Consider the following 18,509-nt stretch of genomic DNA (forward strand, 5'->3'; position numbering starts at 1 on the left):
CAGGAGGCGGGCCCGGGGGTCCGTGGGGACCCGCCAAGGTATGGAAGTCATAAAGCGGCCCTGCGGCTCCACGCAGACTAACGCTTCTCCGGGGAGGCCTTCGGTTCCTTTAAACATTCAATTACGGCCCTGCAAACGCAGATTTAAAGTGAGCGGCGACCGATCGCTGCACAGGAGATGCTGGGGAGGCAGACACACAGGTTCCCTGAAACGGCTGTTGGTGCAAATTCGGCCCCCGCCTCCTGAAAAGCTGGTTGATAGGATGCGTTTTTGAGCAGGTCACTGAGCTCTAGATTCTGACGCTTGGGATTTAATGCACGGAGACCACCTCTGTTTCAGCTGTGATTTCTAAGCGGGTTTTCCAGGGACACAGATTTCTGGACGTTCAAAGACCTGGAGGTCAACGGGCAGAGCTTCTCAGCCCTTGGACAGATGCGCGAGGCCTCCCTATAACCCAGCACTTCCTGTTTGCGGGGAATAAACGGATCGGCCCTCTTCTTTCCAACAACTTTTCAGTTTTCACGGCAGCATTTTTCCCCTTCAGGATAGAAGGTTCTCCTAATTTGAATAGTAAGATTTTCTTGTTGTAAACACCTGAAGACAATCCAGAACACAAAGGTCTTCCATAACCTTGCTACTCAGAGACAGAGGTACACACAGAAAATTTCAATATAAGACCCGAAGGCCATGTCAGCTGTTACGCAGCAGGTGGTTTATAACAATAAAGTTCTCTGCCGTCACTTTTAATCTCTGTGCCATATTGTTTCATAGCTGTCTCGTAATTTACTTATTCAATCTCCTATTGATGTATTTTTACTTTATTTTTTAAAGATTTCACTTATTTATTTTTTAAAATATATTTTATTGATTATGCCATTACAGTTGTTCTATTTCTCCCTTCATTCCCCTCCACCCTGCACACCCCTCCCCCACCGTTCCCCCCTTTAGTTTATGACCACGTGTCTCAAGTTCTTTAGATTCTATATTTCCCGTACTATTCTTGCCCCCCCATCTATTTTCTACCTACCGTCTATGCTACTTATTTTCTGTACCTTCTTCCCCCTTCTCCTTCTCCCACTCCCCTGTTGCTAACCTTCCATGTGATCTTCATTTCTATGGATCAAATTCAAGGAGTTCATCACCATCAAGCCCTTATTATATGAAAGGTTAAAGGGACTTACCTAAGAAAAAGAAGATAAAAAATATGAACAGTGAAAGGACAGTAAACTCACAGTTATTAAGAACCACACCTAAAACAAAAGCAAACTAAGAGGACAGCTAGATCAGGAGAAGATTTCAATTATTTAATTTTAGAGAGAGAGGAAGGAGGGAGAGAGGGAGAGAGACATCAGTGTGCAAGAGAAACATCGATTGGTTGCCTCTTGCACACCCCCGGCTGGGAACCTGGCCCACAACTGAGGCACATGCCCCCGACCAGGGATTGAACTGGCAACCTTTCCTCACTGGCAACCCACTGAGCCACATGAGCCGGGGCCTGCTGATGTACTTTTAGGTAAAACGTTCTGCAGTGAGTGTCCTGGCACCCAGGGCTGCCTCCCAGCCTGTGGGTGCCCACCAGGGCACCAAGCAGCTCCCCTCTGCGGGGGCAGGCGCTCGGCTGTGCTTCCTGGCAGACACTGCAACGGCGCTCGCTCCCATGTTTCCCTTTGGGTGCTCGGAGCTTCCTTTGGATACACCGTCCAGTCGGGTGTGTCTGGCCAAAGTCTGTGCAGATTAAAACTTCTCTTTAGACCAGATCATTGATGTCCCTTTGTGTTAGCCACCAGTAAGAGCTAGTAGCCAAGGAACATTTCATTCTGTTTATTAAACTGTTGATTTTTTGGTATTCGTTGTGTCAAAAGCGAAGTCCCTAGAAAAGACATATTATCTTTTACCAGAAACCCTTCTGCAGGAGTAGTTTGGGGACTGCATTATTAGAACAGTGACATGGGCATGCTCTCATTATGACAATGTTGTTTTTTCAGCACGGGGCCTCTGTCATTGCCATAAGTGGTATGATTTCGGTACAGCTACAGAGTGTCATAGTAACACACTGGTCACCCTCCGTGTATTTGCTGCAGTGTAGGTTGACAGTGAGGTTGGGAAGAGAGAAATACATCAAGAAGAAAGAGTTTTATGCTTTCTACTGTTCTAATTTTGAGATCATTTTGTGAAAGGCCCAGAACTGGATGCGAGCGAATTAAGGTACCTTTCAAAATGCTCTTTTATATAAATCGGTCAGTCCAGTAGTCAACCTGCATTAGTCCACCTGCCTTCATGTAGAGACAAATAAGTATCAGAGGAAACCATGAACAAGATGTTTAAGCCATTTAATAGACTCCAGAGAACCAGAGGGGCTCCAAGAAGGGCATTTTTATACGAAACAGTGTGTCTGTTGCAAAGCTAAATGAAGACATGAGGCACTAAATTCCGTACAGACTACGGTCTCAACTAAAGACTCGAGGTGCAAACAGAACTTACAAAAAGGTCTGCATGGACACCCACCAAAATACTAACCGGACTGTGTTTGTAGTAGGGTTTTTTTTTGCTCTTTGTTCTTTTCCTTCTTATAGCAATGCGCATGTATTCCTTTCTAGTATAAACAAATAACTTGGGGTTTTATTAAGCCTATTTCCGTTCCTCTACCTGCAGTCGTGACACAGCCCGAGCTTCCAGGATGGGTCCCGTTCATGCCGATGAGTTCACCACGTCCCTCCCGCAGCCCCACAAAGGAAAGGCACTTCCCAAGTCCACGGCCAACCCTGATGCCCATCAAGGACTCGCACCACTACTAAGGGCCTTATCTTCTTTTGACCTTTCAGAGAACACCTAGTTTTGTTCGCTGAGACATTTTCAAAACCACACACAAACAGCCATGTACACAAGCTAAAGGGTCCCGAAATATTCTTATGTGGACACAAAAAGCATGAAGGTACTGACCGTGCCACGAGAGACGTATGCAAAGCAACGTGCAGGTTTCTGTTCGGCCCCCTGATTATGCAGGGTGTGTGTCCGAAGCTCTATTTTAGGATCATCGAGGAGGGCTGAAAACACACCGTTTCCTGCCTAGGAAAGCCCAGCAGTGAGGGGTAAACTCTCAAGAAATACAAAGGCAGAATTTCATGACCGGGTAGCTCTGGTAGGACTCATTCCAGTGAAGCTGTCATTTCAGGGAAAAAAAGAAAGAAAAAAACCACTAGAAACCCGAGCAGTTCACTGGTGGGTGAGGGACAGGAAGCAGGCGTTTTGGAAGAGAGACTGAGGCGGGACTTGGGGGCCTGGCTCGCAGCGTTAAGTGCAGACTGCTAATCAGGAGAGCGCCGTTCTTTCCCGAGACCGGGGAGGAGGGCAGCAAGGGACCGAGGGAAGGAGTCCGAGAATACGAGTTGTTTCCACTTGCGCCTCGAGGCAGACAGAATTCGGCTGGGAAGGCGCACACAAGATGTAACAATATCCATGTGCTCCAGAAAAAAAGAAAATACCGTTTTCTGGAAATTTATATAATTTTGTAAAAAAGGGGGCCACATTTTAAAATAAAATGCTAAAAGAAATACTTTATGCCACTGGAGACAAACTTGGAAAGATAAAATAAACTCTTGCTACTTCTCAGGGAAAAAGAATTTCTACCCTGTGGAAGCTGGTTTTCTTTCTGTAACCCGGGAATTGCTGAAACTTAACTGGTGACGGACACTGTTGTTTGAACGTAATAGGCAACGCACTCAACTGGTGACAGACACTGTTGTTTGAACATAATAGGCGACGCTTAAATGCTTATCTTCAGAACCCAGGCTCTGAAAAGCAGAGCCTTGAGAAGAAGCTGCTCATTACCAAGTCCTTTTTTAGACTGGTCAAATTCTTTATTCTTCCACCGGATCCCCATCGGAGGTTAATTTCAGCCTTTGGTTTGAATCTGAATTATGGATCTGCATTCAGAGTCCTCGTTCCCAGAACGCCAAAGTAAATCGCACCACGCCCCCTCAGACCACGCCCCCGTCACACCACGCCTCCTCATCACGCCACGCCCCCTCATCACGCCACGCCCCCTTAGCTTTTTGCAATGAGCAAGAAGTAATGCGACTTACTCGTTTCTTTCCAGATTTATGATCAGTTCCTTGCTTTCCAGTTGTATTCGAAAATTCAGCACTTCTGGGTGATTCTGAAAAATAAACAAGAAGAGTCAGTTGAAAAACATTTCGCTTTGACTTGCCAACATGTCAATCTGCTCCACAGGCAGGCTCAGTGGAGGGAGAGAACAGCGATCTTCTTTTGACGACCATTTCAAAACCCAAGCAGAAGAGACCGGGCCACCAGGGCCAGTCTGGACAACGCGCCACCGCAGCGGCCCCGCCAGGGCCTGCGCTCCTGGCCTTCCCACTCCCTTCACTGGCCGCACACCCTCGGGCCCTTCTGGACCCACAATCAGCTTTCTTCCCACAATCAGCACCTTCCTCAGCTTCCCCGTGTCTACAAAGGCCTGACATGTGAGGGCCTCCCCGAAGTGTCCTGTTCCCTCACCAGCTGCATCTAATCCAGCAAAAGGTCCTGTTGCTTGGCCCCCGCAAACACAACTCCCATTGTCCTGGTGACACCCTGCAGCCCACTCCAGCTGGACCTCAGTCACCTGTCACCTGGGTCATGCAAACCCCTCCAACGTGGGTCTGTCCCACCTCCCTGGGCTGCCTCCCCTGATGTCTCCAAAGGCAGCAGGGGGATGTCTTCAGAAGCATAGCCCCATCAACCTGCCCCCGTGTATTCACAGGAGCCCGCACCCCCACTCTCCGAGTGTTCCACCAAGGCCCTCTGCTTCTTCCCATCCACGCACCCTCCACGACCCTGCAGCGTGACACTCGGCACTGTCTGTCTCTTATTCAGGCCAACAGACCTCAAGTGGGGGTTTTACATATCCATGGGGCACTTCTCACTCACGGAATCAAAACTGTGTCATGTTTATTTTTAAACACAAGTGCTGTGTTTTCATTCTGATGGCGTGTTAAGCCCGGGCTCGGGAGGGAGGCTGGAGGGATGCCCGGTGGTGGTACAGGCTGATGGGGGAAGGGCAGGACAGTGGGTGGGTGAGCTCAGAGAGGAGCAGGCAGCCTAGGGAAGGGCTCCAGGTTCCCCGGGACCTCGGGAGAGCGCAGCTGGGGACTGTCTGACACCAGGAGCCCCGAGCGCTCCACCCTGAAGGGGACCCGCCTTAGTACTGCTGCTGGAGCGGCCTCACACAGCGCCACCCCTCATGGGCACCCACGCTGCCAGCCTTGGATGGACTGGCTTTGCACGCCTTTGCTTTGCCGGTCTCCTAACACTCCACGTCGGACAGTCGCTCTTACACTCCCGAGTTCAAGAGACTTTCATTGCAACACAGCATTTCAGCTGCACGGAATTAACTGGCCACGAGCTGCTGTGTTTTTAACAAAACAGGGGCTGGGGGGGGTGGAGAGAGAAAACAGGTTGCAAGTTCCAATATCCAACATCCAAATAATTAGTTAAAGTGAAACATAATTTCAACAGAAAGCACCACGAAGGTTCCCTTGAGTTTTGAGGAAAATGCTCAAACCTGAATTAACTAGTGCCACGTGACTGGGGTAGGATCCATTGTCAAGGGTGAGACGCTCCTTCCCTTTATTTTTAGGGCAGCTTTGAACATCTTTCTGTAGTTTCCTATGTTTAATGCAGTGGCCACGATAGAGCTATTTAAATTGAAAGTAATTAAAATAAAGTAAAATTGTTTTCATTCATCACACAGGATACATTTCGAGACTCAGTAGTAGCAGCAGCATATGGCTATGCTGTAGACAGAGAGCAGCCCCCCTTCCCAGACCGTCCACAGAAACTTCCATCGGTGCCGGACATCTCTGGGTCAGCAGCAAAGGCCTAATGCCGGCCTCCTCCGGCTGCCCCGAGTAATAAACGGTTTCAGGTATTGGTGCCTTTGGGGGAAAAACTTAGGTGCAAACTCAGTGGGTTTCGTATGTGTGTGTGTGTGTGTGTGTGTGTGTGCGCGCACACACACTCTTTCAGAAGGTACCTCTCAATTTTAATTGATGGATGATTTTTTTAATTACTTAAGCTTGAGAGTTAAACCGGTGAATTCCCATGTACACATGATGTTTGTGTATATTTTCTTGGCTTAAACAGAACTCGTTTTTTATGGATTTATTCTAGCAAATGACCACAGATCTGTGACCTGGTGAAAACCACGCTTCTTAATCGGCGCATTTTAACATCTGTTGTTTATAAGAATTGCGTGCATTTCTGAGTGGTTGCTGAAGGCTCAAAATTAATGTCACTATTCCTACCCTATGCAACATTAAACATAGTGCTTCTTTTATTTTAATATAGTTGCAAAAGTATTTCTAGGACACGTATTTGGTTTTCAGTCTGTCAAAGGGACTTTTACCTAAATTTGCCTCTTATTTTCTGACACTTGGATTCAATTACAAACACATAGAGTGTTCTCGCCAGGGCTTGCAATTTGTACTCATTAATTATATCTTAGAAAAACAAGATGTTAATTGTGGTTACAATGAAATATTAGAACAAAAATATCTGTCATTATTCTGTCAAGAGGTGCCCAGTGTATATACGCATATTTGTAATTTCCCTTCCTGCTGCTGTGTAAATGAACTTAATTGCAAATGGCGTTTGTCTAAGGTATTGACACATGTCACTATTTAAAAGAGAAATCCTGGCCATTGTGTTTGCGAACAAAAATGTTTACAGTAACCATCTATCCTCCCAAAGACTTGAGTGGTTTAAACATGAATGTTTCTGCTAATTCAACACGAAGTCCCTACAGGGGCTGCTCTAACATTCCAATGTCAACATCTTCAAACAAATACATCCCTCCCCCCGCCCCCCTCGCAGGCAAGAAGATCGTTCTCTGCATATTTTAGTCAAGATCTGAACAGAACGAAAGAAGTCATTGGGGAAGAAGAACAGAGGGCTGGTTCAGCTCAAAAGCACTTAATTGCATTAGATTTCTGAGTTTAAAAGCAGGCGTTCGTTCCATTTTCTTTTGATTTTTACACGTTGGAGATAATGAACCACTGCTGGTTAGACGCAACAATCCTTTTCCTAAAAATGATACATTGATGACCCCGCTGGAACTTCGCCTTTCATCGAATGCCTCAAGAACTCCATTTGCTGAGTAAATCAATTGACTGCTAATCAATAAGCTGGAGAAGTTTCGGCAGTCATAATTCTATTCTTCTAATTGGGGAAAATACATTCAAAGAGTATATAAAATGCGTAAGCACAATTTTAAAAAACAACAATAAAATGCTCATCAATAAAACCACCCAGCTGGGAATCACAATCTATAAGCAGAATCTTAGAAGCCCCTGTCTTAGTTGTCTTGCGCAGCTGGAGCAAAAAGCCACAGACAGGGGGCTTAACCATACATGTTTACTTTGTACAGTTCTGGAGGCTAGAGGTTCAAAATCAAGGTTTGTTTCCTTGTGCAGTCTCTCTCCCTCGTCTGTAAGTCCCTCCCGGAAGTGAGTCTGGGCAGGCTCCCCAGGGCGTTTGCCCAGACGGGTCCGCAAATGTAGGCTCTGGCTGGGGCGCCGCTGCCCGACGCTCGGACCCTCAGTGACCCTGTGCTCTCTCTGAGGCCTCCCACGGACCCTGTGGCCAGCACATCCTACTTAACTGGAGGTAGAAACAGATGTTTCAAAAATGATTGCTTAGCTAGTTGTTTTTTCTTCTCAGAAAAAAATGGATTCTCAACATGGATTATCCATGTTGGCCTACCTTCTTTAATTCATGCAACTTGGAGCTCCCCCAAACTTGAATTTAAATTATTTTGCCCATCATGGGGCAGCATAGCTCCAGTCAATAAATGTAGCTTTCTGCCCTGGCTGGTGTGGCTCAGTGGATTGAGTGCTGGTCTGTGAACCAAAAGGTCGCAGGTTCGATTCCTGGTCAGGGTACATGCCTGGGTTGCAGGCATGTGAGAGGCAACTGATCCCTGTATCTCTCACACGCTGCTGTCTCTCTCTCTCTTCCTCCCTCCCTTCCCCTCTCTTAAAAACATACACACATACATAAAATAGGTGTAGCTTTCCATAGACTCGGGGATGCGTACAACTTGTCTCCCTCTGGGGAATGAAATGATACACAGCATCATCTTCTTGGTGTTTCCATGTCCTTGAAGAAGAGCCAATTTTCAATGACTTAGGAAAATCGGAACCTGGCCATGAGGTGGAACTAAGGTGGCAGTGAGTCAGCAACAGAAGGTAATTAAAGTCTGGGGTCAACAGCCAAGTTCACTGCCACCACAACTTGGAGGTTACAATGGTCGGTTCTAAGCCAAAGTCATTCATCTCAATCCTCAGTCCTGGAGGCTTTCAGGGATCTAATTTTTCAAGCAGAACAACGTGAAAATACTGCTTTTGGGGGGACTCTGAAATAACTCGATCCCTGTCTGGCACTAAATAAACGCCGGAGACCGTGGCCCCGGCAGTCACGGGGCACAGGGGAGTCATTTATTGCTATGAATATTCAGGGGCAATGCCAATGACCACTTTAGTATCAGTGGGCTCGTTTCACAGCCCGGACGTGGTGTGGGGGGCACAAAACTCGTTTAACTGCAGAGTAACTCAGTGAGGAATGAGGCACCGTAATGGAGGGTCCCTGGCCTGGGGCCTTTAAGTCAGGGCACACAGGACGACGACATTAAGTCATGAGTTATCGATCATTCCTTCTGATGGATATTGGCATTGGCAGCCACCTTGTGAAACTGTACAGAAGGGCACATACGCGCCCTGGGTGAAAGCTGCCTCTGAAATACACGCATTGTGGCTTGTAAGGTTTGTACATGAGCGTATCCGGTCACTCCCAGTGCGGGTCCCTGCTGACACGGACTCGGGGGTGTCAGTCCCCTGCTCTCCCCCCACCACCCTCACACGCGTGAGGCACTGGGTTCCAGTTCTTTATCCTGTTGCTGCTGGTAAAATCTTCAGTTTGCATGGAACGTTTTAGATTCTCCCTTTGGATCACTGTGGCCACAGCCAGAACACCTTAAAGCCTGATTTAGCCACCAAAATAGTGCCCCTCTGCCCTGCGCATCAGAGCACCGGAGGGCTGTCTGGGCTCGTGCTGTGGCCGCTAAGGGCCGCGGCCGATCCTGCCGATCCTGACGCAGACACAGCGAACGCTCACCGCCGGGCTGAGAGCCTGGAGTGGAGCATCACCACGGGAAGGCAGTCAGGGAATCACTGTGACACAGGCCTCTCAAACAGAACTTCTTAATCAACTTTTGTGTTACCACCCCTCCCCCATCCACTACAAAGAAAGTCTGCGGTGGGGGTGGGGGGAGGCGGGTGGTCCACAATAGCTCTCCACTAAGGAGGCCCAGCTCCATGGCAAGGTTCTGCTGTAAAACCCTCCAGGACGGACCCACTGTACTTAGAACAACTGTGGTCCCCCTGCCCCCACTACGGAGGGGCTGGCGGCTGCTACCCCCGGCCCCGCCCCGCTCGGTCACTCTCAATGTCCTGCCTGCTCACCAAGCGTCCGGCACACTGGCCAGGTGCTGACAGGCTTCCAGGCCCTCCGCCTGCAGCGGACCCTCCGCCTGCAGGCCTTCCCTGCCCTCTTGGTGGGGCTTCACCTCCCAGTCTCAGCTGGGGCGTCACCCCTCTGAGAAGCCCGGGCCACCCTGGGGGGCCCCTTTGCTCACACACGCCCAGCCCAGCTTGTTTCATCAGCTGTGATGATCCACCGGTGTGTTTATTTTACTTGTTGATTCCCTGCCTCCCTCCCCCAGTAAAACAGAGACTTTGTTTTGCAGCCTATTTTATAAGGGATAGTAAGGGAAGGGAATTTTTCAGCCTCGTTCCACATTCTATTCCCAGCACCCCGAACGGACCCACCTGGAAAGGCCCGCGGGATGGCAGGGCACAGCGGGCGTGGAAGGTGACAGATGGGGAGTGAAGAGACCCTGGAGCTATGTAGGTCACCTCGGGAGGGGAGAAAGGAATGTCCCTGCCCCCCAGTCTCAGGGGACTCGGCCACAGCCCTTCCCTCTGACCCCAGGCTGCTGGCCTCCCTGGCACAGCTGGACCTCCCAAAGGGACACCCTAGTTTGCAGGGGAGCCTTCCTGATGCAGAGGAACCGAGGAACGGAGCCTCTGAGGACAGGCGCAGGGCCAGCTTCCGGCTGGATTTCTTACGTTCATACCTGGGGCTGCGCAAATGTTCACAGACTGGTTCCCTTCGGGAGTCCAGCAAGGGTGCTGCTCCGCCTCCTTGGGTTCTTTAGACCCAAGTGAAAAATAATCCAGAGCAGGCAGAGAGGTACGAGGGGGCTCAGGAGGAGCAGGGACTGTGATGAAGGTAAATCAGTAGAGGATACACGGCGGGTGGGGGTAGGGCGAGTCGGGAGGCAGAGCCATCGGGGCGGCGGGCGTGGAGGAGAATCCGGTGGGAGGGACTTGAGGCAGTCTGTTCACCTACTTAATGGTTCTTAACTGCCCTGGGTTTGGAGACTGGACCCTGGACTACACAGTGCATGGTGGCCCGGGGACAAGACCCTGCAGCGACATGGTGGCCTGAAGCTGGTCTGTGGGTTGAGGGCATGTTGCTGAAATCAGCCTCTCCAGGCAGCAGAGCCGACACCAGACCCCACCGGGGGTGGCACCGTGGGCTCAGCTGTCTGCAGGCTTCTGTCTCCTCTGCCCTCAGAGTCGCTCCAGCAGGAAGCGGGACAGACCCATCCGTCCGCCCGCTGCCTGAGGACCACTCACGAACACCAGGACGCCTGGGGCAGGGACCACGACTGAGACGGGACTTTTCTATCAGCCAGGCACCCAATCAACCCATCAGACCGCCGGCGGCCCTGGCGTCGAATGCCAGCATCCGCACACACCGGGTACCGCCTATCGTGTGTGTCAGGGTCACGCACCCTGTGAACCAGGGCTCTCGATGGGGAACGTGGTCCAAGTACCTCCAGTGGCCCCGGAGAAGGTCACTGAGTGCTGACTGGTGTCTGGGGACATCCTAGGTTGGGAGTTTGCAAATAATGGAGCAGGTCCTCCTCCTCTGATGGCAAAGGATCAGTCGTGTAGATAAGAAAGGGCAGCTTCGCCTCTTCCAGAACCTGTGCCCTTTTTCCATGCGGGGGGCGGCACACCGGAGGGGCCAAGGCCAGAGACCTGGCCACAGACTGGCTGGATGCTCAGGCTGGGACCAACTGCCTGCCAGCCGTCAACTCTGCCGGGCCTCAGTTTTCCAACCCTGAGAACGGGAATGACAACACTCGTCCCATCTACCAGTGTGGGTGGCAGAGTGCTGGGCCCCCGGAGGGGCTCTCAGACGTGTCCGGGGAACGTGTGACTGCGTCAGCTTCCTTGGGAAAAGGGATGGTGCGTGTGTGATTAAGGGTAAAGCTAGGAAGATTAGCCTGGGTACTTGGAAAGGCCCGATGTCCTCCTGAGGGTCCTTGGCTCGCTTTGAGGATGGACTAAGGAACACACTGACCTCTCGAAGCTGGGAGTGGCCCTCAACTTACCGCCAGCTGGAACACGGGGGCCTTGGCCTTTGAACCTTAAAGAGCCGAATTCTGCCGACATCTCAAATGACCAAGAAACGGGTCCAACCCTTAATGCCTCCAAAGAAAGGAACCCCGTGGCTGTAACCGGATGAGAGTAGGACCAGAGCCCCACCGAGCACTGGCCTTCGGGCTGCACAGTGGAGCGATAACAGACGGCACCCTGTGAAGCCCTCACGCTGTGGAAATCAGTTACAGCAGCGGCAGGAAGCTGACAGAGTCAGGCAGGATCCTGCGAGATTCCGACGGTGAAACTTCGCCGGTGTGGAAGCCACCATGCGTGATGCAGTAAAAATGCGTGTTTATTACAGGAATCACAAGTGAAACCGCTAGTTCCAGCATGACCATCTCACTTACTATTTATTGCTCTGCGCCCACACTGCAACCTTCCGATGCCTCTCGTATTTAGGTCTAACGGACATAATCACTTAGGTTGTTTTTTCTTTAGGGATGTTGCACATTCGCTGATTGAGGGCCTGCGGACGCCTCAGCCACGGGGCCGGTCCCTGGGGAGTGGCCAAGAGCGACGCGGCTCCTCCTTTGCTTCACACGGAAGAGAGAACCGAATGCCCCACAACTGGCGTTGACATTACAGAAGGGGCTGGGGGTCTGGAAGAGCCCTGCAGACGCGGCGCCGACTCTGGGAAATATTCTGAAAGGAAGACTTTGTACGGTCTGTCTCCTGATAACGTCGGGGACATTCTAACGCCAGAACGTGGCACAGAACATTGCCTTTTGGAAGGACACAGCCCTGAAACAGCACGCACTGTGTTTATTAACGGGAGAGTTTGGTTTCCATTTCACAGCTCATTTATCTAATGAACTGGATGTCTGGAAATCACGATTTTCTCTATCACGTTTCCCACATACCATTTTTCCAGTCAACAGCCGAAGCTGTGGGTGTGTTTGCACACGAGCTGTCTTCTGGGGGGAACATCCCACCCACGTGTTGCCGAGGGGCCGTTGACAGTGTCACTGTAATCTCTTTCAAACGAACTTCAGCAGAACGTCACAAGCCCTTCAAAACTAACCCTCCCACGACCACGGAGGCCCTGCCGAGTCATCCTGTCCTAACCAACCCACTAACTAACCTAAGCATGGCTACAAACAGTATCGCAACTGTTACTAACCTAACCTAACCTTTTACAAACAGTATCACAGCCAGTTGCTGACTTTTTCTACAACACACTCTCACTGCTCCGTGAGAAGTCATGCGAAAAGTCCTGCAGGGATCCTTGCGGACCTACACTTCAACTTCAGACAAAAACCAGAGTATGACTGTGGCCAGCATTCCCCGTGGCTTGCCTGTCCTGCTGTCTCTTGGGGTGTTTGGGCCTCAGGGTCAGGAGGGAGAAAGAACAGGAGGAAGAGGGGAAACGTGGGCTGGGGCGGGAGGAGCAGCTCACCCACGCGTAGGAGAATGGAGCCCGGTTGAAGAGACCGAGGGCAGACACGGCCCCGCCACCCAGGACTCTAGAAGAGCCAGTCAAGAACTCAAGGGACCTATCGGGGCCACTGTGACTCTCACTCCACTGGGCTCACAGACTTTGCCTTCCCGAGGACCCAGTTTTCTGCCTGGCTTGGTTCGGGGACAAAGAGGTCCTCCATCAGTGTGCTTTGCTGAGTGACAGGAGTTCAGCTCTCTTCCCGTTGAAAGTAATGACAGCCCGTCGCAAATCCAATGACACTCATGGAAAACCCTGTCCCCTGGCTCTAAGACCCCCAATTGCAAACCTCGAGTTCTGCTCTCTCTCGAGCCTAACACATGTGGTGTGACTACCCCGCGAGACACGTCCCTCGGGTGCCCCACCAGCACCTCCAACGCCGCAGGGGCGAAAGCTCAGCACGTCCCACGTCTTCCCAGCACGCCCCCAACCGCTGTCCTCTGGGGCACCTCCGGGCTGTTGTTGTGGACAAAAAGGGGCCATATACCCACCAGACAAGTTCAGGAGAGGCCAGCATGGCGGGCCCCACAAACTCAGAGACTGAAAGTGACCACACAGGAGGAACATAAAAATCCCTAACTGTCAGTGGGTCATGGCAGGTAGTCACGTCCTAGGCTTCCTTGACAAAGGCCATTCTTTACCTTCATGAGCCTGTCCATTGTCTTTCTGCATCTACATAACACACCCCTGGAATGTCGGAGTCACCGCCCCCTCCTCCGGGCCCCCCAGGGTCCCCTCTCCCACCAGGGCCCGAGACCGCAGGCCCCAGGGTCACCCGTCCCCCAGTGACAACGTCTCCGAGCTGTGAGCCTTCACCGTTAGCTGTTTGCACCCACCAATGTCGAAGAAGTACGTCTCCCCTTTCCCGCTCTCTCCCATCTCAGATGTCTCCCCGCTTCGCTCGTCCCACCCCCAATCTATCCCCAGCAGCTTTCCTGGAACACTGCCCCCCAACCTGGCTTTACAGGACCCCTCCTTTGCTCCTAGAGCATAAAATAAGCTGTGAAGTGCCGTTCATGGGAGCCCTTTCTCAAACCATTGAAATTTTGCTTCCTGGCAATTGTTGTCAGTTTGGCTCAAATAAATTTATAAAACTCTACAGGTTTGGACGTTTTGTGCTCGGACACATTCTACTCCCGCTGCAGGGTCCTCACCCCCAATCAGCCACCATCTAATCAACCAGCCCTGCATCTCGGTCCCGAGTGACATGCCCTCTTTTTCTTGGGTACAAAATGGAGGTCCCTTGTCACCCCCTCTTCAGTCACCCACTCTCCCTCCACCCCCATTCAACCCTCGCAGGCCAGGGTGACAGACAGTGTCTTCAATGGGCCAGATCATGAATATTTTAAGCTTTGTGGGCCACACAGCCTTGGCCATGACCACGGATAGCACATAAATGAACGGGTGCCGCTCTGTGCCAATAAAACCTTACTTGTGGACCCGGAAATGTGTGCTTCGTATCATTTTATGTGTCACGGGATTCTCCCCTTCTCCTCCTTTTCTCCTCAGCCATTAAAAGACATAAAGCATATTCTCCAACCGGAGCGAGCCCTGAGATGACCCAGACGGCATGTGGCCACGCAGGAGGCCGGGCCACCGCACCCTTCCCCATCCAGGACCTCAGCCTGGCCCCGGGGGGTTCAGCTGTGACAGGTGCCCAGGCGGTGCTGATGCTGCTGGTGAGGGACCCCACTGCCACGACCTCTGGGCTGGACCAGGTCCCACAGGGTGGCAACTCATGTGGTGCATTCCACCTGCCGCTGTCATTGATTTGACCCCCAAGGACGTGCCAGGTCTCAGTCTGGTTGAGCTGCTGCCGTCTGCGGGTCAGGAGAATTCTCAGACAAATCTGGACGGGCTGCTTCTTGGGGACAGGAAGTACATCAGACACACGGCAACCCTGGGCCCGCACTTCCAGGCGCCATAACCAGCTGAAACTGAGTGACAGCCGCCAGGTCTCCCGGTGGCCCCGCTGGGCCTGGCGTTCCTGCCCCGGAGGCTGAAGAGTCAGGGCCGTCTCTCCTCTCATGCCCGGCCAGCCTCGCTTGTCTGTAACACCAACCGTGCCCAGGCGGCACATGAATCCGCAACCTCTGGTCTAAAGTCAAACAGCACGAGGACACGACGAGGTGGTGATTAATGTGCGTGGAAGGGATGGGCCCCCTTTCCTTCTCCAGCCTCCTCGTCTCCTTCCTGCACGGCTTCCTCCCCGCCCCCAAGGGCCCTGAGATGCGCCTGACCGCTGAAGCCCTCCTGGACGGCTCGTACACAACAGCCTCCTCTCTGTACTTTAAACTCTTATTTCCACCTTCTGCCTGAAGTGCAGTTATTTCTGTTCATGACTGTGCACTCACGGTGCTACAAGCCCCCTGAAGCCTTAGAGATTTGAGATTCATCGGTGTAGCTCAGGCACTGTCTCCTTGGGCTTCCCAAGTACAAAGTCAATGCTTACTGGCTTGATTAACTTGATCCAGACGTTATAAACTGTTGCTTACTCCTCCCTCTATCTAGTATTACATGCTTAGCAAAGACACTGTGCTCAGTGCAGGCTGTCCACCCTGCCGACCAATCTTGACCTTCATTGCAAAGTTCAAAGTCATGCCCATATCTTGTGATGCTGAACAAATGAGTATACTCGCTACTTTATTAGTGAGGCTGTGTTGACAGAGTTAGGTATTTAAATTCACCCTTAACACAACTTTCAGACAAAAACAGAAAATCTGCTCCTTGCTGAGAATGAGGCTGGCATTATCACGAGTGTGCATTTTCTACCTTCTTGAGTTAGTCCATCTTGACCTGGACCACAAGAGTGTTGAAGAGATGGCATTTAAGAGGCCACTGTGGAAACGACAGGATTTCTACCAGACGGTACTGGCAGCCGGCAGCCTCCAAGTGGAGATGATAAATGAAGGTCACGGTCACTGCCTTCATTTCCTTCACTGGGGCTGCTCATGGCTTTGCCTTTGGGAGGATGGCCACGAGGGCTCAGAGCTCCCTCCGTGTCCTGCTGGGAAGAGGAAAGAGTTTGTCCCATGAACGACCTCACAGCAGCGATGCACGACTGGACAAGTAATCAGCTTAACAGGACCTGAAACCAATGTTGACTGGACAGAAGGTGAAACAGAGGAAGAAGTGACAAGGTGGCTGACAAAGACAGTACACAGGCGTGAATGATTCGTGGATGACCGACATGATTTTTAACCAACGCAAACCAAAACCCACTTTCTAGAGACAGAACAGGGATACCTGAAGTCCTGCGGAAAATCTTGCATCTGCAACAGTTTCAAAGAGACCTTTCAGAAAACTTTCAGGTGAGTTATGAGCTGGAAGAGATTTCATAGACACCAAACAGTTTCTATAGGTATGGATTTTTTTCTTAAGTACAGAACCCAATCCTACCGAAAGGTACAGTGAAATAAGGAAATATACAAACCGTGGCACAGTTATCAGGTTTAAATGAAAGGTTTCCCTCCTAGTTCTTTATAAACAGAAAGCCCAGGTTTAGTGGAAGATAAAAGACATGGTCAGTTAAGCCCATCAGGGGCTGTACCCTAAGGTAGAACTCATTTTTCACAACAGCCTCCTCCCTAAACAAAATTAGAATCGCACAGACCTGGGTCAAGTCCGAGCTCCATTAGCCTCCCCGAGCCCCCGTTTCCTCACCTGTGAATCATGAGCAGACCAGCTGGGAGGGTTAAACGGCCTGGTTTATGTCAATAGTTGGGTGGGGCTGGGGCGGCAGGGGGCGGGCCCTGGGTGTGACTGACAGGAAGGGCTGCACTGCACTGCCCTTTGTATCGACCACACCTCTGTACCTTAGTCCAAGCATGTATTTTGCCCTCCAAACCATCAAAACAGTCCCATTATTGCCACCTCGTTTCCATTTGGTTGTAAACCATAACATTTTATCACAAAACTGTACACACACACACACACACACACACACACACGTTTGTTTCTATTCTTCTACCGGAATTGTTGGGGGAAAAAGTGTTACTCATGAGATCTTCGCCCAAACTGTCAGTCATAGTTATCTGAACAAGAAGAGGAAGGGCTCAAAAACCCCTCCACGATAATTTGAGGGGCCTCCATCCCTCACCACGAAGACGTACGCAGTCCCCTCCCCCACTCCATCCATACGTTTTTGTTAGCCTATCCTAGAAGGATGCTGTTTACAAAAGAAGAACAAAACCGTGGGATGTGAAGCGGATATAAGGCAAACCAGTCTTTCTTCTTTCGACAAAGAAAAAATCGAAATATGAACCACTGTGATGAAGCGCTGAACAATACGCGCTCCACGGGGAAGTCACGCATCCACACACCCTGTCCGCTACGAACGAGCCAAACTCCTGGCAGGCAGAGTCTATGAGAGGCAGTGGCTGGAGAGCAGAGCAGCTCCTATCCACCCCTGACTGTGGGAACCATCAGGAGATTGTGCCAAAACACTTTTAAAAACAAAATGCTTTGCACGTACCTGCCGGCTCCTTATTTTTGCAGAGGCAATGGGAGGGGACTACATTCTCAAAGTCAGGCAAAGTCACCATCCCCCTTCCAAAGCACATCTCCCGTGGGGGCTGCATACCCCTGTCCCTTCAGCTCTTCTCCACAAGGGAGAGGCACAGACGGTCACCATTCTGGGACTCCGGTCTGGGGCCACAGTGAGGTGGGTCAGGCTCCTCCAATCACGTCCTAAAAGCAACTGTGGTTGTGATGTTTCAGAGAGGGGCCACCTGGTTTAGAGTTCAGTGACGCTCCTTATCCTCCCTGATCTGTACCTTTGAGTCCTGCAGGTTCAGGCCGGGAGTGTGCCGGCTTGTCACCTACTCTGACCGCCATCTCCTCATCCTGCTATTACACGTCCCAAGTCCCCCGCCATCTGCTTACCTGTTTATGTTGAACTGCAGTCTTTGTCATTTCACTTACTGATTTGTCTTATGAGTTTTCACCCATAATCCCAACTCGTCGAGAACTTTCAAATCCACGTGTCTTTTAGTCAACCGGATAGTATCCGGGGCCGTGCCAGACGGACTAAAGTGTAACAACAGCCGATGTAAGTGTAAATTCATACAGCCTTCCACCAAGCAGTTTGGAAATAGTTATAATACTCCTAAGAAATGTACATGTCTCTGATTCAACAATTCTACTCCCAAGGATTCATGTAGAGGAAATAATCAGAAAAGTATGCACGCGTAAAAGCAGGAAAACATTTAGCGCAGTTCATTTTGCAGAGTCAGGAAACACCTCTCTGTCCCAGATAGAACGATTTAAAAAGTGACACAGGAGCCACATGATGTGATATTACCCAGTCATTAAATTCTTGGTACAAGAATGGAGGGTTTCCGCCTTTGGCAATGACAATCTGAGAAATTTCGACTCATCCTTCCACTGGGAAAAATAAAACAAGAAAAGATGTGAAAATATACAAAACTCCATTTAGAGGCAGTGCAGAACTTCCGAAGTCATGAAGAATCACAGGACCATGATCCAGGTAGAGAAGGAGGTCCGAG

At 50.7% G+C, this 18,509-nt stretch overlaps 1 protein-coding gene across 1 annotated transcript in view; it reads right to left on the reverse strand.

The window, feature by feature from the left end:
- ADAM12 (ADAM metallopeptidase domain 12) overlaps positions 1-18,509 on the reverse strand; it is a gene marked incomplete at its 5' end in the record, with an annotated part of 278,477 nt that overhangs the window by 192,097 nt on the left and 67,871 nt on the right. The window contains 1 exon segment of the mRNA XM_037159124.2: positions 4,083-4,156. Coding sequence (XP_037015019.2) covers positions 4,083-4,156 — 74 coding nt within the window.

This window comes from Artibeus jamaicensis, unplaced genomic scaffold (genome assembly GCF_021234435.1).
Source record: "Artibeus jamaicensis isolate MK-2021 breed Jamaican fruit bat unplaced genomic scaffold, CSHL_Jam_final contig_490, whole genome shotgun sequence".
NCBI classification, from domain to species: Eukaryota; Metazoa; Chordata; class Mammalia; order Chiroptera; family Phyllostomidae; genus Artibeus; species Artibeus jamaicensis.